At 39.4% G+C, this 23,107-nt stretch overlaps 2 protein-coding genes across 6 annotated transcripts in view; both read left to right on the forward strand.

Moving 5' to 3' along the window:
- myo5aa (myosin VAa) overlaps positions 1 to 7,076 on the forward strand; it is a 65,535-nt gene extending 58,459 nt beyond the window's left edge. For all 5 annotated transcript variants that reach the window (XM_086271440.1, XM_086271127.1, XM_086271201.1 and 2 more), the window contains 7 exons: positions 68 to 222; positions 377 to 466; positions 788 to 938; positions 1,498 to 1,780; positions 1,855 to 2,029; positions 2,121 to 2,201; positions 3,237 to 7,076. In XM_086271440.1, coding sequence (XP_086127566.1) covers positions 68 to 222; positions 377 to 466; positions 788 to 938; positions 1,498 to 1,780; positions 1,855 to 2,029; positions 2,121 to 2,201; positions 3,237 to 3,389 — 1,088 coding nt within the window. In that variant the 3' untranslated portion in view covers positions 3,390 to 7,076. The remainder of the gene's footprint in view (positions 1 to 67; positions 223 to 376; positions 467 to 787; positions 939 to 1,497; positions 1,781 to 1,854; positions 2,030 to 2,120; positions 2,202 to 3,236) is intronic.
- A 1,046-nt stretch (positions 7,077 to 8,122) lies between these two features.
- On the forward strand, positions 8,123 to 22,577 carry gnb5b (guanine nucleotide binding protein (G protein), beta 5b). Its single transcript, XM_086271540.1, has 13 exons — positions 8,123 to 8,259; positions 9,008 to 9,157; positions 12,506 to 12,617; positions 13,551 to 13,687; positions 13,857 to 13,898; positions 14,797 to 14,873; positions 14,979 to 15,111; positions 17,828 to 17,971; positions 18,184 to 18,275; positions 18,810 to 18,858; positions 20,503 to 20,599; positions 20,818 to 20,984; positions 22,062 to 22,577. Exons 2-13 carry the CDS (start codon positions 9,032 to 9,034, stop codon positions 22,071 to 22,073), a joined length of 1,188 nt encoding a protein of 395 aa, XP_086127666.1. The 5' UTR covers positions 8,123 to 8,259; positions 9,008 to 9,031; the 3' UTR covers positions 22,074 to 22,577.
- Positions 22,578 to 23,107: the final 530 nt, after the last annotated feature.

Consider the following 23,107-nt stretch of genomic DNA (forward strand, 5'->3'; position numbering starts at 1 on the left):
AGCCTCAATTCACGGTTTGCACAAAATAAAATCTACAAATAAACTCACCCCTCCTCCATCTCTCCAGAACTAAAACCTCGTGGTGTAGCAGTGAATCTGATCCCAGGTCTGCCAGCCTACATCCTGTTCATGTGTCTGAGACATGCAGACTACGTCAACGATGACCAGAAGGTCCGCACTCTGCTCACGTCAACCATCAACAGCATTAAAAAGATCTTAAAGGTACGTATGCTTTTAATATTTGAATGAAGTTCACATTTTGCGTTTCCAGCTCCTTTGTTCTTAAATTACATTTTTGGATGTTTTTTTGCGTTAGATAACTAAAAAAGGTTCTGCAGTGAACACAAACTTCTGCTGATGTTTTCTTCTTCATCAGAAACGAGGAGATGATTTTGAGACCGTCTCTTTCTGGCTGGCCAACACCTGCCGCTTCCTGCACTGTTTGAAACAGTACAGCGGAGACGAAGTGAGGCCAACAACAATACACAAAACACAGAAAATGTCCCATTCCAGTACATACAAGGTTTTTCTAGTCAGTTCAATAAGACATCTGGTATCACTGTATTTAGATATTCGGGAAAGAAGGAATCTCTTTTATTATCTTGCTGTTACAGTCCTTTATATACTAATCTGTTAAAAATGACCAAAAGGACAAAAAATATAAAGCTTGACGTAACAAGCTGTTGTTTTGATTGTTTGTTTGTTTTTTGTATTGACCGACTGTGTCGTGGATTAATATTGACATCGTTCACCTTCTCTGACACATTGTTTTCTGTGCTTGTCTCAGCAATTCATGAAACACAACACGTCGAGGCAGAACGAGCACTGTCTGTCCAACTTCGACCTCGCAGAGTACAGACAAGTGATCAGCGACCTGGCCATCCAGATCTACCAGCAGCTGATCAAATGCATGGAGAACATCCTCCAGCCCATGATAGGTTTGTCCCTGTACATGTGATGTGTGTGTGTGTCACTTGATAAGTAATTTCCTGCTCCTTTGGTTCTTTTATGCAAACAAGCTTTAAGACACCTTTGACAGTTCAATATGGTCCAAAGTACTCACTGTATCTGCTCTTACTGATGTTACAGTTGCGCATCCATGAAAAAGAGGATTTACGAGGTGCAGTTAGGAGTTAGCCATAACTGTAAGCTATCAAAATAAAGAAAAAATGCTAAATTCTAGCTGAGGAATTTCTGAAATAAATCCATGTGATACTATAATTTTACTGCTATAAATGTAATTATAGACGAGGATTTAAAAATAGTAAGATTTTAGATGGTTGGTGAAGTTAGGAAGTTGCCATAAAATGTTCAGGCACCCACAGCTAGCTACAGAGATGTAGTTGGGCTGACATATAGTTTTCACAAGACTCGATGCAAAAGAAGTAAGTACATGCTGAGAGGGTTGAACTTATAATCAGGGTCGGTTGGTCATCATTTAACAAGCGGGTAGAGCACATGTACTTATACACCTCCTGTGTGCGTGTGTTTCCTCAGTCTCTGGCATGTTGGAGCACGAGACCATTCAGGGCGTGTCGGGAGTTAAGCCCACGGGTCTGCGTAAACGGACGTCAAGCATTGCCGACGAGGGCACCTACACCCTGGACTCCATCCTGCGTCAGCTCAGCGCCTTCCACTCCACCATGTGCCAGCACGGCACCGACCCTGAGCTCATCAAGCAGGTGGTGAAGCAGCAGTTTTACATCATCGGCGCTGTCACACTCAACAACCTGCTGCTACGCAAAGACATGTGCTCCTGGAGCAAAGGCATGCAGATCAGGTATGAGGTGTCGCTGCTCAGAGAAGATCTCCAGAGTGAGGCCGGATGCGTTATCTCATCATGCGTGTTTGCAGGTACAATGTGAGTCAGCTGGAGGAGTGGCTCAGAGACAAAGGTCTGATGACCTGCGGAGCCAAAGAGACGCTGGAGCCTCTGATCCAGGCCGCTCAGCTGCTGCAGGTGAAGAAGAAGACTGACGAGGATGCAGAGGCCATCTGCTCCATGTGCCACGCTCTCACCACTGCTCAGGTAAAATATTTTTAAAATTATTATCAGCTAAAGCTTCAGCTAAAACCTTTCTCTTTCTGTGTTTTTAACTTTTCTGTCTTATGTCTTTCAGATCGTAAAAGTCCTGAACCTCTACACCCCCGTCAACGAGTTTGAGGAGAGAGTGTCAGTCGCATTCATACGAACCATACAGGTAATTTCTTTTTTGGCTAAATCAAGTCTATACTGCTTTATCTTCAGTGTTTTGGGGTCATTTTTTTTCTGGTTCCAGGCAAGCTGCAGCTGAGTGAGGCTGGCTCTGCCCGGGTTATCTTCCTGTTAAAAGGAAGTTCTTCCTCAAAGCGGTCACTCGTAGAAAACTGTCTGATTGTTTGGGTTTTGTCACTAATATTGTGAGGTCTTTGAGACACCTGTTGTTGTTAACTAGTGCATGTACCGTAAAGGCAATGAATGTGTGCTGCTTTGAAAAACATCAGCATTTTTCTGGCGTTTCTGGGCATCTGATAAACAGAAACTTCTGTTCTGCTTGAGTAACTGAAACGCCAAGCAACACAGCTGCAGAGATGAATGCATCCAGTGTCAGCGTGCATGTTAAGGTCAGCATTGGATGGGGATGGCTTTTATATTCAGTTTCCTTTGTGCTAATATATGTCATGTGAGAGAAATATGTCAGAAGTAACGTCAAGTTAAAACTACATTCGCAACAATGCTGGTGAGGAAGAGAATGATATGTAGCTACAGCTCCAAAACCACAACTGCTAGCTTTGGCTTTGCCTAAAGCCGTCGCTCTGATGGAAATGAATGCGCTTGTTTATGTGGTGGAGGGGGTGCTGCCAAGATCGACTCACTGTGAAGTGTAGTAAAGTCGATGTACAGTAGCTGGATAGATAATTGCAAAGACGGTGTTTATATAATTTATTTTTAAAGTAACAGGTTACTTTTTAGTGGTAGCTATCTTGTAATAAGAGAGCTGTAAATTTGATAACAAGTACAGTTCCCTGACACTTCCCATAGGCACTATGTTGAGCTCAAGGGTCCTCTCAGATCTGAGTCACTGCACTGATCGGTATTTACGAACTAAAGTTCATGCAATCGATTCTGCACCAAGATAACTTTTCTTACTTGTCGAGTCTTCAAACAGACTGGCTTAATATATTTTCTGTCTACTACCTTTTTTTTTTTTTTTTTTTTAATGCACATGAACTTTTTCCATCATCTCTCTCTCCAGACTCGCTTGCGGGACCGCTGTGAGAGTCCCCAGCTGTTGATGGACACGAAGATGATCTATCCCGTCACCTTCCCGTTTAACCCTTCTTGCCTCGCACTGGAAACCATCCAGATCCCCAGCTCGCTTAACTTGGCCTTCCTCACCCGTGTCTAATGCGAGCCCACCAGAGCACTCTGAGCCCTGCGGCGAATTTGTCTTAGTGGCCACAGTCGGATTTGCAAGTCACCGTCTCCCCGAAAAATTTAAAACACCACAAACACTCGCAAATTTCACTCACGTTAACACGATTTGAAGTCATGTTTAAATAAACGGGTGAAAGGGTTCTGCAGTTTCTCTAGTTTAAACTCAGACATGCAGACACGTCACATCTGTAAAGTACTTTCATCCTCCGAACGTACAGACGCACACTCGCCTTCTCTCTTTCACGAACGCACAGATACGCACACATGTGGTTATTTCCGCTGGTTTAAATCTGGCCGTAAGCCCTGAGCATCATCCGCTGCTTGTACAAAACGCCCGCCTCTTAGAGAAGCCACAGGACCAGATCAATGCCTCCAGTACTCGCCATCGATCCTTCATCTGCGTTTCCAGTAATCGTTAAGATAGTTGTTGTTGTTGTTGTTGTTATTGTCTCGATACACGAGAGCAGGCCCACCAGGTGGAGCTGAAGCCTCAAAACAAGTTATGATTTGTCAGTCTAGCAGTCCGCCCTCATGTTGGGTAAATTCTGAGCTCCTGTGTGAGGGCAGCTGAATGATGAGGTGAAAAAGTCAGCGCTCTCTCCACCCCGTGTTGAGGTGACCACTGAGCAGATTTCACTTTGTACGTTTTATTCTCTGAACACGTCAAGCCAAGACAAAATTCATCATCTGTACTATATTATTTATACATAAATAAATATCTATATAAATATGAATAATATATATCCTGTATTTTATTTATTGCACTTATAGCTACATCCCTTTTTAAGATTAGAAGCTTCCCCCTTGCAGCGAATGTGTCCGAAGTGAAGGATGGGACCACTCTTTCCCACGGCAAACAGCTTCTTAGAGACAGTTTTAGTTGCTTCCTTGGCTATTATGTCAATATCAGGTAAATATGTAGTATCTTTAATGAGTGCCGGCACAGATAATTATTTGTTAGGTCGCGTCTTAAACCTTGAGATATTTTTTTTGTCATGTTTAGCCTGCATGTCTGGCAGATGAAGTGTAGCACAGGTTTTATAGGCGAGGACAGATTGAGAAGGTTTAAGGTTCAAACTCTGCAAAGGGTTTAACCTGCGACAGTCTGCACCGTTTACAGCTGTGACCAAAGCCGAGCGTCACAGGAAACACTGACATGAACACATACTGTATGAGTACCAACCTTACACTCTGCTTACTGTTTTTTTTTTCTTGTCTTCTGGCTCAGAGCCATAAAAATGTTTTACTGTTGTCATTGTGTGATTATTTACTTTGTTCAGTATTGTTATTTTCTTAAGATAATCTAAAGCCATGTATTACTGAGCAGAATAGATGCAAAAGGCTGCAAAAATCTGTTGAGCTTTACATTCCCTCTGCTGCATCCTCTCACAAACACAGCTCTGTTCGACTCCTCTTACATCTCCTACCCGTCCACCTTCACTCAGCATGTCCCAACGTGGACTTTTATTACCAGAAAAACAGAATGTGTTCATTTATTCCTCTTCTCAGTTTCACAGCTGGGTTAAGGGTGACAAAGAAGTTTTGTTTTTTGTCATTTTGTTGTTGGTGCACATGTTCTTTCAGCTCAGATTGTTTGCTTGCATGCACTGCTACTCCTGCTGCCCCCACTTAAACTGCATGGGTTTGGCAAAATCCAAGTGCATGCTTTTGATTTTAAAGAAGAGAAACCCAGGCACAGGTGAAGTGTCGGACGAGTGTCTGGTAATCTGCCCATGTTGGGATTGAAGTAGTTTTCACACATGCATCTGCTGGATTTGTGAGAAGAGTTGCATGAGATATTTAATATATTTAACCTGCCAGCTCACGTTAAAAAAAGGAGCTAAATGGGTGTATCATGTCCAACCTCCTACATTACCCAGGTGGCATCCTCACCTAAACAAAATCCCCTTTTCCCACTTACGTGGGCAGCAGTACTGGAACCAGTGCTGATGTGAAAACAGTTCCGAGAATAAGCTCACATTTCAGCAGGTGTGAGAAACCGTTATTATGCAGTGTTACCAGCAGATTTTGGGTCATTTCCATGTGAAGAAATCAGGCCAGTCATTGGTCAGTTTCTTGTGATACCCCCTCCTATATTCACTGACATCACTGGTTGGGGTTGGGCACAAGTGCTTTTTGAGAAAATGTATAAAACCAGTTTAGACTGGGCACAGTGGAAAAGAAGTAAAAGGATGCAGTGACCTGATTCACCAGCCATTATTCAGAGTTTGTGTGTGAAAACAGCTTTTCCTTTGTTCGCTGCCTCGTCTTTTGGCACTTCTAGTTTACTTCTTGTTGTACCGTTAGTATTAGGCTGCCTCTCGCCTTGATGTGAACCTTATTTTGCGCGGTGACCTTACCCTTTCAAAAAACACATTTCACTTTGATGGAATATTTTCTCCTTACACACATGAACTGGATTCTGCAGTTTTGATTTAAATTTTTCAAACCTTTTCAAGGATGTAAAATTTACATTCAGAGGGGGGGAAAAAACGATCAAGGTGACGTACGAATGCCAAACTCTAATTTTAAGTGGAGTAATTATGTAAAGCTATTTTGTGTTGCACTTTCCTGGGACCATGTTTTTGTTATATTGGTTGGATTTGTAGTTGGTTTAGTGTATGTTGTGTGCAAAGAGAACATATCTTGTAGTCGTAAGAAAGATGGTTACTGAAGGAGTTAATCAATTATATGAATGTTTAAAAACGTTGAAGTGTATCATGATTTTTAGCTGCACATTGTAGACCAAGCCTTATCTGAATCACTTGCTATCTGAATGACTTACACACATGATCAACGAACATTATGGCATTGTTTTGTTCTGTCAGTGCAGTATTTTTTTTTCTTTCACTGTAAAATGAATAGAAATGTGTTTTTTATTTTGATTGCGTGTCATTCGGTCCTGCAGTTGGTGTCACAGACATCAAAATGAACTTTTTTTCAACACTGCAGAGGAAATCTGATAAACGATAGATGGGTATGGACTGTAAAAAGAAATCCATCAAACTTCCCCGTTCTTTTCACACAAGTGCAGCCTGTTGACCTTCCTCTAGGTAATGTCCTGACTGACTAACTTCTCTTTGTTAACATTATAAGTTGATGTGTGGCACAGGTGTCAGAGATGAAGCTCAGAGTCAGAGGACAATGCAAAGGATTAGCTAGTTTCAGAGTAAAAACAAAAAGCATCTTCATTCATTCAGTGGTTCGTGTTACTTTCTTAGTTGAGCAGAGCTGCTGCAGCATCTTGTTCCCCTGGGCTTCTCTTGGGCTCTCAAACAGGAGAAATATGTCATTCATTCACTCTGCATTTCCATACTAAAGAGAGAATCGGCTGTATGATATGACTCAGACATTATAAATTACCATTGTTCTCATCAGCACTAGCATAAATTGTGCCGTTTTAAAGAAATGTTCAAAACTAACTTAAAAAGAGATACATCCCCTCCCCAGCTCTTGAGGTACTGGTGTGAACATGCTGAAGCCGGTACCAGATGTTTCCTCTCCGATCCCATGTGTACATTTGGAAAAACTGGACTGTTTGTAGTTTCTGGTAGCTGTGCTTAGTGAATGTGTTCACTGTTAAGAAACTTGGAATAAATTGTCAAATCTGTAAAAGTAAAATAAAAGAATTCCGCACTGTTTGGGTTTCCGTGTTTCTTATTTTTGAGAGTTTTGGGTTGTTTTAGGAAAACGTAATCATGAAACAAAATAAGATGTGGAATTTTTGTTTTTTCTTTTGGGGGGTGAAGCAGTCTGATTTCTGAGGTAAAGCACAAAACCTGAAAATTGGAAGGTTTACACACAGTTTCCCTGATTTCATTTAGATGTCATTGCCTTTAATCTGTTGAGGGTACTGTACTTTCTGAGCTTTTGATGAACAAAAATGTTTATTATGCTTAAACTCAAATCAATATTTTGCTGAACAGCAGATTTCATTAGTTACACCTCGCTAGTACCCACTTGGCTTGGTGTTAATTCTCTGTGGCACCGTTTCAACAAGCTGCTGAAAACGTTCCTCAGAGTTTGTTTGATATCGACATGATGGCATCACATCATTACACACAATTTACTGCAGATGTCAGCTGACCCGTGGTGCAAATCGGTTCCCAAAAAGTGCTCTACTGGACTGAGATCTTGTGACTTCGGAGCCCATTTGAGTACACTGAACTCCCTGTCACAGTCTAAAAACACTTTAAATGATTTGAGCTTCATGACACGGTGAGTCAACCTTCTGGAAGCAGTCATCAGAAGGTGTGTTTTCACTCTGAAATAAGTGATTAGACTGTGGGTTTAAATGATGGCCAACTGATACCAGCTGATACTGAGGGCCCCTTCTGCTTCAAAGTTCAACACATTGAACATTCAGACGTGCTCTTCTGCATACCTTAGTTGTAACATGTGGTTGTTTGAGTTACTGTTGCCTTCCTATCAGCTGGAAGCACTCCAGCTATTGTCCTCTGACATTAATGAGACATTTTCACCCACAGAAGTGCTGCTCACTGAAATATTTTCACTTTTTCTGTAAAACCCTCTGCAAATCCGGTTGTGCTTATAACTGGTAAATTGGTGCCATAAAGTAATTGTGCAGCTGGTGGTGATCCAAAAGACTAATGCACTGGGGTTACACAGTAAAAGTAACCTCCCAGGCCTTACAGGTAATGCTGCAGGAGTGTATAAAGCATGGTGGTAAAAGCAGAGCAGAGTTGGGGCTTAAATGCTTCACTAAGAAGCTTACCATTCCCTCTCTGTCCCTCACTGACAATCCTCTTCACTAGAAAACATCCACTTAGATCTCCAGAGACAAGCAGCTGCTCTACAGAGGGGAAAAAGTATTTTGTAAGGTAAGATTTATTGTTATTTGTTGATATGGCAGCTATCTGTGTGGACTGACTGGAAGCTGGTGTTTTAGATGTTTGACTCTGCAGTTTAGATAAAATCATCAAAGACCGTGTTGGGTATTTAAATGTATCCAAATGATTAAGACACTTGATACAAAAGATCATATGAGGACAACTTAAACAGAAAGTTGATATGTGATTACATCACACATCAAAGGACAGTAAGAAGTTCAAATGAAAACTAACTTTTTTGAGTTTGTGTGCAAACTTCTCAATGCAATCTACCAATATGACACTATGCTGTTCTATATATACATTATTTACTCATTATATGAGTTATACTGTCATGGAAAGCCAATGACATGAAATGATAATTCATTATAAATGAGGGAAACTGTTTGAGTTTCAGTTTAAATGTATATAATTGTGTAGGGAAGCGATAAAATGTTGATCCATATTTTGGATGACCATATTTAGTTCAGATTTGGAAGTCCTTTATCATGCACTGCTGTGAACTCGGTGTTGCTGGATGTGTGTGGTTCCCAGAATAGCTTCTCTCCTCAGAGGAGGATCAGGCTGGAGTAGATTACCAGCTGCTTATCTTCTGTACAGCTCCACACACACAAACGCAAAACAAGACAAGTGGTCAGAGCTGAGAAAAGAAACCAGAAGAGCCACAAAGAAAACCCTCCAACATGTAATCCTGATGATTAAAGTCATCTTTATGTGTGTGTCTTGTGGGTTTCTGCAGGTGTGCTGGTGATCCTCTGCAGCCATGTGTGACCAGACTTTCGTGGCGGCCACTTTTGGCCCCTGCGACAGCTGCAGTAAACCGAGTCCTCTGATGAACATCTACATTAAGAACGAGGCCACCAACTACTGCTCCCTCTGTGTGGAAATGGTAATGTTCTCCTTTCATTTTCATCGCTACACCTCCCCTCAAAAATCAAACAAAAGGCAGCATTATGCTAATGAATACCATTGTGAATGATTGCAATGAGTGTGTACTGCTGTTTACCTGAAATACAACAGAGCATGCACCACTTATGATTGTTGTGGCAGTCTCGAATTATTCATTGCCATTATATAAAAACAGCCCGAGTCCATGTTCATAACATAATCATTCATTATTGGCTCATGCAATGCATACCAATTAACAAGATGTAGCCTAATTTAAAAGCTGATACTGCATTTATGTAAGTAATCTTATGATTGTGCAACAAATTTATACCTAAGCAGTCAACATTTTCTAACAGAAGGTTGTTGTTTTTAGAGAAAAGGTCTTCGCCCTTCAGGGCCGGCAAATAGCCTTTAAGCTAATCAACCATGTCTATTAAATTTATTAAATTGAACATAAGCATAGATGTCATGTGTAGCCCTTGTGAAAAAAAAGTCCTCTGTCCCTGATTTAAAAGCTTTATACTTGAGCAGCTACCACCTAACAATTCACATGATGAGACGTCTGTTTCTCCAATACTGGCAAAAAATGCCCGGAGTGTTCCTAACTCACCAATCGAGGGATAATATGGACAGCTTGGTATGCTCAACAGTGCTGCAGGATGTTTTTGTCACTAATGCTCGTTGCCTCCAGCATCACTAACATGAATGCTACAACCTTGCATATCTGAAGGCAGATATTCTGCTACTCCCCTTTAAATGTAAAAAAATGTGTGAGTCAAGTATTATCTGCATTTAGGGAACACATAAATATTGTTTAGCTCTGTTTGAGCTTGGTAGCTTGCTCCATTTTATTAATTTAGTTGCCTCATTCTGCAGATGAACTGGAGATTTTTTGTTTGTTAAATATCGAAACAATTTTATTACTTTGAAATTATTCACTTTACAGAGCTAAATGCCAGTGTTTGTAGTTTTGACAGGTGGAAATCAGGTTAGCTCACCTGTCCAAGTTACTGTACTTCCATGCTGGAAAGAAATGCTACTATTCTAATATGTATTTTAATTTTATCACAATATTAAAGCTGTAGTAGCAGATGGGTGTAAACAAATTATTTGCACTTGTCTGTAAAACAATTTCCTTGCTGTTTTTTAAAAAATATATATTTCTTCCTGTGGCTTAGTGTTAGGGTTAGTGGTAAAATCAGGACGTGCTTCTACATGTGAGGTACATCTTTAGTTTGAAGACACTCACACTTTGTGCAGCATCTGTTTAACTAATGACCCATCGCTCATCAGCACCTTTTGACATGTACACACACACACACACACACACACACACACACACACACACACACACACACACACACACACACACAGGAAGTGGCTCTCAGCTCACTTGACACCAGTGTCCCCTGTGATCATCTCCAAACAAGGACAGAAATACACTTCCTAACATGTACTTTACATAATATTAACATATCTGCTTCAATTAAACAAACAATAGATCTGTAACAAAGGATCAAACTGCCTACTTTGATTCTATTGAGGTTTGATGTAATGATTATGTTAAATAACATTTGAATGGCCAGTGTGGGAAAAATTGTCAATTTTATTTGATATTCACTTGCAGAAAAGGACACACAAACACGTTAATCACTATCAACATGGCACAGTATTGAAACTGCAGCATGTTTAGACATGCTGTATCATCACCTGCTAGGTAATTCATCAAGCTTTATGTGTCCTGCTGCTGTTGTTAAATGAATGTATAGGTGCTACCACTATGGGTTTAAACTTAGTAAAATAAATAAAAACAATGATTAAATTCATTTAAGTGGTAGTGCACAATCATCACCACCACTCATTAAATTCTACTAAAAAAGCTATTAACAGAATGTGAAGAAACAGCTGCTCTGAGCTCAAGTCATAGAAATCTCTTTATTGTGCTGAAGAGACATCAGGCAAAGTTAAACAAGGGCTGGGCTATACTTTCATGTAATACCATTTATTACCTAAAGATGGCGCAGGAAACAAACTGACCAGTAATAATTTTACCCATTTAACCTTTTATTTAAAAGCAGCCTGAAAGATGACGTCTCCAGAGAGAATATGATAAACAAACTAAAAGAAATATACAACTTTTTTTAGCATCAGTAAGAGCGAAGCGAACCACTGAGCCATGTGTCAGGGTGCGGGGCGGCAATATGGTAAAGGGTTACCTAGGCAACCAGAGCCTGGAATCTCCAGTAGTGGCAAAGTGATGCAAGAAGAGCGACTCACTTCCAGCACTGGCGCTGAGAAGTGTAGAAGAAAAATAAGAGCTGTAACTGTTTTACTCTGTTCTTTGTTTTACTGTGAAAGCTTTGTTTGTCTGCACACAGGTTAACGTAAATGGGAGTGTATAAGCAGTGACCCTTTGCATGTGCCTCAAGGCGAGCAGAGCAGCTCTGGTTTATGCATCTTGCATCTTTGTTTAGGTCAATCTGGCTTCACTCTGTTAGACTCCAGCCAGCATGCATGCGTGAGAATCAAGCTTTAAATATTGAATCATTTCTTTGTTCGTGGCCACTCGTTTGCAGACTGTCTTACCTTCTGTGATGAGTTGGTCCCTCTGCAGACATTTCAGTAAATAACATATAAGACATATAGAGGCTCACAATTTTATTTCTTTCAATTTTCCACCACAAAAAATAACAAATAAAGTATAGCAACATTTTCTAAGATTGTGGTGGTTTTTAATTTTATTTTTTATAAGCAGGCGCTTGGATAGATTTACAATAGCAGTTTATATAGTCACAATTATGTATAATATACTTCGAATTTTTTAGATATGTTAATGTGAATTTAGACAGTCCTTCAATCGGACTGTCTAAATTAACTTTAATGAACATTTTCCAGAAAAAAACTGATGAAAAACTAAAAACTCAAAATAGGATTTAGACCTACCTTTTCAGAATTGTCCCACAAACTTAAACTGAAGATTGTCAGCTTTCTCATATATAATGCCTCATCATTATTTAAACATCTTAATATTTTCTCATATAAATTTTCTTGCATAAATTTTTATGTTAAATAACAACGCGTTTTGAAAGCAGCTGTCATGCCATAACTGGAATATGGGAATAAGACAAAAGGTGGAGACTGAGGAGCTCCCGGTGAACAGCGGTGCAGGGAGCAGAGAGGGGGAGGAGGCTGAGCAGAGCAGCGGAGTGCAGCACGCGCAACAGCATCACAGTCGCGCTCGAGGACTATTTAAACAAACCTCTAACCGCCAACCACCCGCTTCTCCCAATTCTCCCTTGTTTCCCGCTCCCTTCCTCCCTCTGCTCTCCTCTTTTCTCTGCTCTCGAAGATGGCTTGTCAGGGGCTCCAAAAAGGGGAAACCCTGGAGTCACTGAAGAGGGAGAGCGAGACTCTGAAGAAGAAGCTGGAGGAGGAGCGAAACAAGCTGAACGACGTGGAGTGTAAGTGATGAATTAAACAAACAGCAAAACGAGCTTCAAGCACTCTGCTTCTCGTTTTCTAATGAAACATTTTCTTATCTGCTTAAAATATGCAGCTGCCAGCTGTTGGACTTGTCTCTGAAATTTTACATGGGGTGGCAAAGGAGAGGTTTTGTGCAGGGGCGTTTCCAGGATTTGTTATTTTAATTGAGGGGCAAAGGATGGGAACCTTAAAAAAAGAGGGGGGGGGGGATATTTGATCATGAATAAGTCTGGTATAGAAAACACTGGAAATATACGGCTGTTAGTTAAAAGTGCTGGGGAATGAAAAACTTTATTTGGCAGATCAGAATTATTAATGTTTTTTTGTCACTTGAATGTTACAACTGCCTTTATATATAATAATCATAATAATTTAGGGCTACAGTCTATGAAGCTGACATGCAGAGGCAACAGTGCGCCTGCAAGGACAAACTCTTTAGCGTTATGCCCACTAATGCTGTAATTTACTGGCAGAGCTAGCAATGATCTAATAACAAGCATATTTGAACTACAAAAACATTACATGACAGCAGTTTTGAAAGCCAAGTTTACTAAATATCTATCTGATAAAAGCATCGCCTATCGACACTGATGTTCACTGGCAGAGTGAGAGCATCAGATCATTGATATTTAATAACAGGCTAATGTGCATTTAAGTGAAATGTACAACAACAGAGCATTAGCAGTTGAGAAATATAAAAAATATCTTTATCTTTTTTTAGATAAAGATTATTTTGATTATGAAATTGTTAGAAAAAACAGCAAAATGCACAGATTTCTACATTCATAAAAACCACTTGTTTTGCTAATGTTTTCACTTCCTTTTCACTGGTAAATTGTGCGTGCGTGCGTGTGTGTGTGTGTGCGTGTGTGTGTGTGTGTGTGTGTGTGCGCGTGTGTTTTACACCTCAGTGCACCAGGTGGCAGAGAAGGTTGAGGTGTTGAGTGCTCTCTCCATAAAGACCAGACGTGTACTGAAGGGTCACGGGAACAAGGTGCTGTGTATGGACTGGTGCAAAGACAAGCGACGCATGGTCAGCTCATCACAGGTATGCACCTGCTCACACACACACACATACATCCATACACAAGATGTAGTATCTAAAGATAAATATTGTGTTGTTTCTATGACACAACAGTGTGTCTGTTATTCTGTGTTGGCCTATTTGTTTTTGTGCGTTTATTTTTCCATTAAAAGACTTCATTTCTCTATCCTAGGACGGAAAAGTGATCGTCTGGGATGCATTCACTCTTAATAAGGTGTGTAAACCTTTATGTGGCGTTTTTGTATGTGTAAGAATTCCTTGAACTTTTAGTGCATTTTTTATTATTCTTGCAAAATTACAAAAAAAACTATGAATTTCATGTCTATGAAATTTGGGAACTTGGAAACATCATGTGCTTTTCCTCTCCTTGCAAATTTCTGGAAAGGAAAAGAGGAACATTTTACGTCAGGGGCTTGCAAAATATGACAATCTGCTGCTGTGAATCTTTCACGCTTCAGTCCAAATTCATCTCAAGTTGCAGCAAAAATTACATTACAGGAACCTTGTCCCAAGTTTAAAAATAACAAGTTTAATTTTTTGAGTAAATATAACATATAATGCATACTGTTACAGCACCATTAGTGCTCTTGCATTAATGCTAATGCTCATGTTTTCAGTCTACCTTAATAATTTCCCTCAACATAAAAAAAGATCAGAATCAATCTCCGTCTGTTATGTAAGTCTGAGTGATTTTTCTCTTCCTCTGAATGCTCAGATGCATGTTCCATCACCATATGTGCTGGTGTTGAGGGTGTGAGTGGGCCATCCTATATCCTCAAAGAGAGAGAAAGAGGACTTGACACGACTATATGGAAATATGAATTCAAATATTATCTATCCATCTGTCCCCCATAATCACTCAGTGTATGTGTCCGGCCTTAAATGATAGCCAGGATTCAGCTTTTCTAGCCGTTATGCCTCGTGACGAGGAGGCATAAGTACACTGAATTTAATCCTAATTAATACACACCACATCCAGATTAAACCACAGCTGTGCACAAGCTGCCTTGCTTGTTTTTATGTTAAAAAAGAAGATATGTGTTTTTTTTAACCATAATAACCATTTTTTTTCTTTGCGTATGTGTGTTTATTACGTTCTCTGTTGCCCACAGGAGCATGGAGTTCCCCTGCCGTGCACGTGGGTGCTGGCGTGTGCTTATGCCCCCTCGGGCTGTGCTATAGCATGCGGGTAGGGGGAAAGATCTTTGTGTTTAATCATGAATGGTTATCGGTGACTACTTTGTCGCTGTAACTGGGGTGAAACCCATTACTGAACATTTGCTTTCTCCCAAAGTGGCCTGGATAACAAGTGCTCAGTCATCCCGTTGTCTCTGGACAAAAATGAGAACTTGGCTGCGAAGAAGAAGTCGGTTGCTATGCACACCAACTATGTGTCAGGCTGCTCCTTCACCAACTCTGACATGCAGGTGAGCGGCGCATCAGCTGGTGGAGCTTTTAGGGGATGTGGTCCTCCAGGCTTCTCAAATAGCCAGTAGAAGTACATGGTAGCATATTCAATGCAGCCAACGAGTGCAACAAGGATTTTTCTTTACTTTGAGCCATGATAGCGAGAAAAGCTTTTGTAGCACTGCTAAATATAAAGAAAAAACATGGCATAATTACCCGATCAAGCTGCTCATCGTATGAATGTTTCCCTTCCACCTCCATCCCTCCTTCATTACATCTAATCAGTCTTGTTTTTTCAAGGAATAGTGACGGTTATCTTCTTCATTTTTCTTTTAAATACTGGCTTCCATATGTTGAAAGTTAGGGGTCTTTTCTGTACAGGTAGGGAGAGGAAGAGAATCAAAAAGGGAACATGAAGGAGACGACCTGAAATATTTGGCATTAATAATTTACTTCACTTTGGCCCTCGGTGAGGCACAGGAACACAGTGGGAGTGGAGGTAAAATGAGGGCAGGGAAGGAGAGGAGAAAGGAGATGGGTGGCAGGGATGAGGAGGGGCCGGAAAGAGACGAGGGGGGGGGGGGGAAGGTATGATCCTCTCTCATGGGTGTATTAATAGACACTGAGTGGCTTTTATCTAAAGAAGAGTGGAGCACAGTGACTTGAGGGCAGAACATTTAACACAAAAATACACACATGCATGTCGTCTTCCTGTCTGTCGTCTTTTTTCTCCCTTCAACACACTGTCACGCATGCCAGTCTTTATATTTTTTAAGTTCCCGTATATTTTACTGCAGCAGTGTGTAGGAGACTCAATTGAGCAGCTTTAAAATCCCTTAAAGTCTAGATTACATGCTTTGATCGTGTAGTATTTGTGTATATCCGTGTGTTAGCTCAGGTTTTCAGCTGGTGCTGTTGTGTGGTTTCACTGAGTAATAACGAACCAACCATGGAAGTTTTAAGGTCAGGCTGGTGGTGCGTAAAGTGATGCAAAGGCTCTCCGTCAGATCGCTGAGATTTCCATCTGTGTGTGGGAGTAATTGTGGCTTACTGATAATTATATTCGTGTTGAAACTGGAGTTACCGCTTGGTGCAGGCAGGATGTGTGGTGTTTTTTGTGCCTGGGGTCATCCAGCAGGAGCTCTCTAATCCACCAGCCGGCAGGGACCTCAGATGTCTGCATGTGTCTCTAAGTGCCCGTAATCTGTTTTCATTAGAGGATTTGTTGACATTTTGTCTGCTTCTTTGTATTCAGATACATAGTAAGAGTTTTTGTAACAGAGAGGATGTACTCTTCTTCCCCACGTTGCCTGTTTGTATCATATGCAACTCACTTCATGTATTCTGATGACGGTTTCTCGATATTTTGTTTTGTTTTTAATTTTATTTCATTCATGTATTTATTTTTTTTAGGTTTTTATTATTAATGTCCTTTTAATGTTTATGTAAAGCCTTTTGATTTGTCTTGTGCATGAACTGTGCTATAGAAAAAAAACCTGCCTTGACTAATAAATAGGCAAAGGTTCCTCTTTAGGTCAGATTTCCTGGCAAATTAACTGACAACCCCTCAGAGCAATCCATCTATAAAAGCAGAATAAAACAAGCCGAACGCTTAATTTTTAAAAAAGTACTTTATTTGACCATAATTGCGTAATGATTAGGAGCACACTATCTAGTGTATTATCTGTTTCATTTCTACGTAATTGAACTGAGAAATGAAACCAAGCAGCTAAAAATACTTTTAAAGAAGGAGGAAAAAAACCCAGCAAAGATAAAACCACTAATCATATGTCTGTGTGGGTGTTTAGGGTAAAGAAACCTTCACTTCTCTGAATTAATCAAGTGCTAGAGTTAACAGTCATGTGAAAATGGACGCCTCATGATTCAGTAGTTTTTAGAACCACATTTCGCAGCAAAAAAAAAAAATCAAAAATAATCAAGGTGCTGCAAGGACAGCACCTTGATTATTTTATTTTTCAGCCATTCTGCTGTAGATTCGCTGGTGTGCTTGGGATCATTGTTCTGTTGTGTATCCCAGTTTCAACCAAAAAATAGGCTTTCCAAACTATTTTAATATTTCTAAGCTTCCTTTTTGTTTAGTTTCTATGGTCTGGGTTTCACTGGCTTCAAGGTTCTCGATTGGGCAAAGATATTTAAAAACATTTCCCTAAAAATCATTTCTAACCTCAATCAGATATTGGAACGTGCCTTTGTGACGTTTCATGCCATGATTACTTCAATCTGCTTCTCCGAGTTTTTACAGGAACTCCCCAATGCTGTGGAAAGGACTGTATTTATTTCTGACTGCTAACATTTAGTTATATTTCAGTGTTTTATAATATTACACATCAACAATCAGAGCTTTGTGTATAGTTAGAACAGGATGGAAAAAACACACTGACGATGGTGTCATATTTTGGTGTTAAAATTATACTAGCATGTAAAAATACACAATTGTACTACACAATTCACTGAAATATACCTTTGGGTTAAAAAAATTGTTTTGTAAAATGGCAATTGTCTAAATTATTTAGTTCTGCAGTTTGTGCTTTTAGTTGAAGTTTCCATAAAATATGATTGGGTCATAAATGATGCTTATCATTTTAGCTGCTAAAGTAGTTGGGTTGCTTAAGGGTTAAACAAACAGGCATGAGTGATAAAAAGTGTTGTATATATAAAGAAGATGCATGGCCTTGCTCTTATATTCATGTATCTCTGTACATTTGTGTCTGCTAGCTCCTGACCTCCAGTGGCGATGGCACATGTGCATTGTGGGATGTGGAGAGCGGGCAGCTGCTGCAGAGTTTCCACGGTCACACAGCTGATGTCCTGTCCCTGGACCTCGCCCCATCTGAGACTGGAAACACTTTTGTCTCTGGGGTGAGAGCGAAAGAGAGAGAGAGAGAAATATTCTGTGGATTGGTTTGAGATTTATGTGGTCTTCTTCAGGGGAAACCCTGTAATTCACTTCTTTGTGTTTGGTTTTCATTGAACTATGATGAAGAAACTGGGATTTTACTGGAGAACAACAATATTTTCTTTGTGCGCCTGTGTGTGTCTGTTTATCTGTATGTGTGTGTTTGTGTTGTCAGGGCTGTGATATGAAGGCCAATGTGTGGGACATGCGCTCTGGACAGAACATTCAATCTTTCGAGAGCCACGAGTCTGACATCAACTGCGTGAAGTGGGTCCTACTCTTTTAAAAAGCTTAAGTGAATCACAGTTTCTTGATTTTACAAATGAAAAATGGATCATTTCTTTGACAGACATTAAAAAGCTGTAGCCAAAGGGAGCAAATTGAATAAATCAAAATCCATGAAGAGCAAAACCACATACAGTATGTTCACACATTGAGTGAAGACAGCTGCTGCCTTTTGATGTTGAGAGAAAAACAATTCAACAAAAATAAATATAATAGTTTTAATTTATTTCTGAGACATTATTTTTACATTTTTGTATTTTCTTATAGATATTTTTTGAGTGTGTGAACAAAAGGAGAGTATTGAGAAACCAACACATTTTTCATTTAGAAGACTTGTTTGTGTTCTTGTGTTGGTCATACAGACTGAGCTCTGTGATGCAGATCATGCACCAAAATAATTTACTTACTTCAAAAGAAAAGCTTAAATTAAAAACAGAATCTGTCAATTTCCTCTTCAATGGAAAATACATCATTACCGCATCATTTCTAAACCTGCTTTTGTCTATTTGTGCATAGGTACTACCCCAGTGGAGATGCATTTGCATCTGCCTCTGATGATGCGACGGTGAGTCCTGTCATGTAACCTGCTCATCTGTTTGTTTCGATGAGCTCATGTCACTCTGTGCCATCAGTGATACAATACGATAAATGACTGTCTCAGTTCCTGCGTGGAGCAGTAATATTGAGTCACAGAGCTCCCTCTGATTTATTTTTGGAACATTATTAAGCTTTATTGTGAACTCTGTGATTCGCTTTTTCTTATCAAGGCATTTATAACAACATTAATAGTTTTATTTATTAGAAAGGTGCTTTAAAAGCAACGCTACAGAATAGATACATTAAGAGTACAAAACAAGATAAAACTGAGTATAAGCTTAACCTTAAGGATGACATTAAAATAGAAGTAAAAAAACAGAAACATACCAAATGCAGAAAATCAATACAGAACTATCAATAAGAGACTAAAAGCAATGACAACAAAAGACATTGAGATGTTATTGCACTAAAATATTGTACTTTAGTTTGTTTGTTTTTTTCAGTCTCGACACCATGTAGTACTCAAGCCAGACACCTAGAGTTTTAAAAAGCACATTAGTTATTAATAGCTTTATTACCCATAATAAGGTATTTTTAGGGAAAAAATGTGTAGGTCAGTTTTAAAGTGCATAGTTAACTGTTATTAAATACATTTTTAAAAATGTGGTAATATCATTAAAGTAACAAAAAAAAAAACCATACAAATCCTGTAAGGATTGTTTGTGATCTTATTATCAGCACTTATTTAGACTTATTAAGATGTAAAATTGTTATTATCGATTAATTACCTTAGTATAAAGACTTATTGTCATCAGTAAAATTCTTTCTAAAACAAACTGGGACTCAAGCTGGGACTGGGATGAAATGATTCCTCCTTAAACCTGGAAAGCATGAGAGACTTCATGTTTATGGAAGAAAGCAGGACTGCACTGATACTCTGACCTGTGGTTCAAAGCTTACACCTGGATAAAATTGTACAACTACATTAGGTTTTATATTAGCAGACAAGTGGCTGAGACGAAAGGAAAAAGCCATTGATGGGAGAAATTTTCCTTCAGTGCTTTCTGGCAGAAAAACCTTAAAGCAGGAAGACTTTAAGACGTCAGGCGAGATAATATAAAGTGCAACGAGGTCACAATAAAGAGCAGATTGTCCCAGATTAATGGATCCATTTCCCTTGGGAGACTGGAGTTATTGTCTCTGAACAATAGTCGTTGTTGAGATTGTTTTTTTTAAACTTAGGTGACTCATTTTCCAATTTCGAATTTCCTTTTTTTCATCTTTAAGTTGCATTTTGAGGGAGTTTTTTTTTTGAGACGAAGAAGGTCCTTTTACAAACATTAAACATGTGTTACATTTTTACTAACAGTTGTCCCATGTACATGTACAGACATGTGTAGTCTGTGTCATGAGACATGTTTAGTTTTATGCTACCTCTCAGGTTGGATTTAGGTTAAGTGTTCATTATTTTTCCTGTCTCCCTGTAATTTGATTGGTCACATTAATTAGGGCGTGGCAGAAACAACGGCAACATCAGTTTAGCTCTAAAAGCAACCTCAGCCTCGTTGCTGTGATTTACTCTGATAATCTGCACTGTAGGCCATTTACCGGAATAACCACCTTGGTATGTTTTTACATACTGGTTGTTTCTATGTTTTCTGGTTTTCCAAAGTGCCGTTTCTATGACTTGAGAGCTGACCGTGAAGTGGCAGTCTACCAGAAGGACAGCATCATATTTGGCGCTTCCACCTGTGACTTCTCTCTGAGCGGTGAGGAGTCAGTCAAACACTCTTTAAATTGCTGTAACAAATGTGTTCAGTACGTTTTGGCTCAAGAAAGCTTGAGAACGCTTTGGTTCTCTGTTCTGTCTCAAATTTAGATTCAAAAGGAATTTCACCTTATAATTTGTGAGTGTCTGCTTCCCTGGTTTTCCCACTTCCTTTTCATCTATGTCTCCACCATATCTTTCTCTTTCTTCCACCCTCAGGCCGTCTGCTCTTCGCTGGTTATAATGACTACGCTATCAATGTATGGGATGTTTTGAAGGGGACTCGTGCCACCATATTGTTTGGTCACGAGAACCGTGTTAGCAGAGTGAGAGTGTCACCTGATGGCACAGCGCTCTGTTCAGCTTCCTGGGATAGCACTTTACGGGTGAGCTGGAGTTTCTCAACAGGATCAAATTATATTTTTGTTTTGGGTAAACAGTAGGCTTGTTTTGGAATTTACTGTGGCTTTTTAATTTAAAAATATACTTCATGTTCCGTTAGTGAATGAGTCATTTTATAAATTCACTAGCCACTTTATTAGGCACACCTTGCTAATACTGGATTGGACATTCATTTGCTCTCAGAACTTCTTCAATTCTTTGTGAGATGATTAGAACTTTGTAACATGGTGTGTTATCCTGCTAGAAGTAACCATCAAAAGATGGGTACACTGTAGTTATAAAGAGATGGACATAGTCAGCAAGAAAACTCAGGTTAAGTTGTGGTGCTTAAATGATATTCAGTTGATAGCGAGGGACACAAAATGTGCCAAGAAAATATCCTAAACACTGTCCCACCATCACCAGCAACCTGAACTGTTGAAACGAGTCAGGATGGATCTGTGGTTTCATGTTATTTATGCTAAATTCTGATCGCACCATCTAACAGAAATTAAGACTCATCAAACCAGGCAACATTTTTCCAAGTTTGGTCACCCTTTGTGAATTGTAGCCTCAGTTGCCGGTCCTTAGATGACAGGAGCATTCTCTGTGGTCCTCGGTAGCCCATCTGCTTCAAGGCTCATCATATTTGCACTCAAAGATACTCTTTTTCAAGTTATTATTTGAGTTAGTGTTAACTTCCTATCAGCTGGAAGTAGTCTGACCATTCTCCTCTGACCTATCAACAAGGGATTTTCACCCAGAAAACCGCTGATCACCGGATATTTTCTCTTCTGGACCTTTCTCAGTAAACAATTGATATGATTCTGTGGAAAGTCCCAATAAATCAGCAGTTTCTGAAATACTCAGACTTAAACCATCTTTCTTCCCCATTCAAGTGCTTGGTCAAAGCATGTCTACATGCCTAAATGTTGCTGCCAGGTGATTGGCCGATTTGATATATGTGTTAACAAGTAGTTGAATGGGTATCTAATAAAGTGGCTGGTTAATTTATTTTTTTTTTAATGTAGCTACTGACATAAAAATTTATGTTTTTAACTCTGCACTTCTGTCTCATGCAGGTTTGGGCCTAGAGTTTTTATCGTGGTAGTTTCCAACAAAGGTATCTACATTTGATGGCCAATAATCCCAAAGCCCAGCCTGAAATATTAGCACTATTTCAGGTGTGTATTAAAGAAACCTTCAGTCAGCCAAGCCCTCAGATGTCTCTGAATGAAAATATTCAATAATATCTATAAAGTGGATATTTGTTTAAGCAGAAGTTGGTATTCCCAGTCTTTGTTATTGTTACCCTGATGACTGATGCTAAATAAATATGTTATTTTTTAACATAGTGTGAAATATGTATTCCTGTAAAGAGCCAAATAACCTTTAGAAATCATCTGCATGATCAAACTTGTGTGTCATACTGCAAACAATATTACCGATTGTCATGTAAATAATGCCCACTGTCACTTTTCTTAAGAAGCTGTAGTTGCACATGCTGTTAAATGTGTTGTGTATATTGTCTCTACTTTTTTGGTATTTTGCTGTAGCTGATGTCATGATTAAACACAAGAAAAGAAATTTGAATAGAACCTCAGTTTTCTTATTTCAAAATGCATATTTTATTGTGGGGAAAATACAAATTTTCATGTAGGCTACAGCCACTTCTACCCTGGCCCCTACTTGACACACAGGATACTATATATATCCTTTTAATGCACTCATGTCTAACCACACTCTGAAGATGCAAATGCAAAAGCATATAAGGTTGACCTGATATGGCTTAACAAAGCATACAGCAGCATGTAAAGACTTTTGTAAATCCCCTCATTTTAACTGATTGTGCCTCTCAAGCTGCATTCAACTTCAGCCTCCCGGCATTCAGGATGACCTAGATTCGGTTCCAGTGGCTGAAATTTGCATTTCTTCTGTTCTGGGAAGGGGAGAGATGTAAATAAGCAGAGATCTCACAAATCTTTTATTGCAAGGTTATAATTGGTGAAATCACTGAAGCATTTAAATCCCCAAGTATGATTTTTTTGGGAAAGTTAGTAGAGAGAAAATGAGAAGGAAGTAGACAGAAGAAAATGCGGTCTTCTTTGGTTCCATTTAGTGGCACTAG

This window comes from Aulonocara sp. 'chitande type north' Nkhata Bay, linkage group LG1 (assembly GCF_057382095.1).
Source record: "Aulonocara sp. 'chitande type north' Nkhata Bay isolate Kocher_YH1m ecotype deep benthic linkage group LG1, A_spYH_male_GT1.1, whole genome shotgun sequence".
NCBI lineage: Eukaryota > Metazoa > Chordata > Actinopteri > Cichliformes > Cichlidae > Aulonocara > Aulonocara sp. 'chitande type north' Nkhata Bay.

Bases quoted from the DNA above. Each gene is read 5' to 3' on its own strand.
- gnb5b (XM_086271540.1), top strand. From the start codon at position 9,032: ATGTGTGACCAGACTTTCGTGGCGGCCACTTTTGGCCCCTGCGACAGC. The intron at 13,899-14,796 runs GTGTGTAAACCT...TGTTGCCCACAG, and splicing joins ATGCATTCACTCTTAATAAG to GAGCATGGAGTTCCCCTGCC. The intron at 15,112-17,827 runs GTGAGCGGCGCA...TGTGTCTGCTAG, and splicing joins TCACCAACTCTGACATGCAG to CTCCTGACCTCCAGTGGCGA.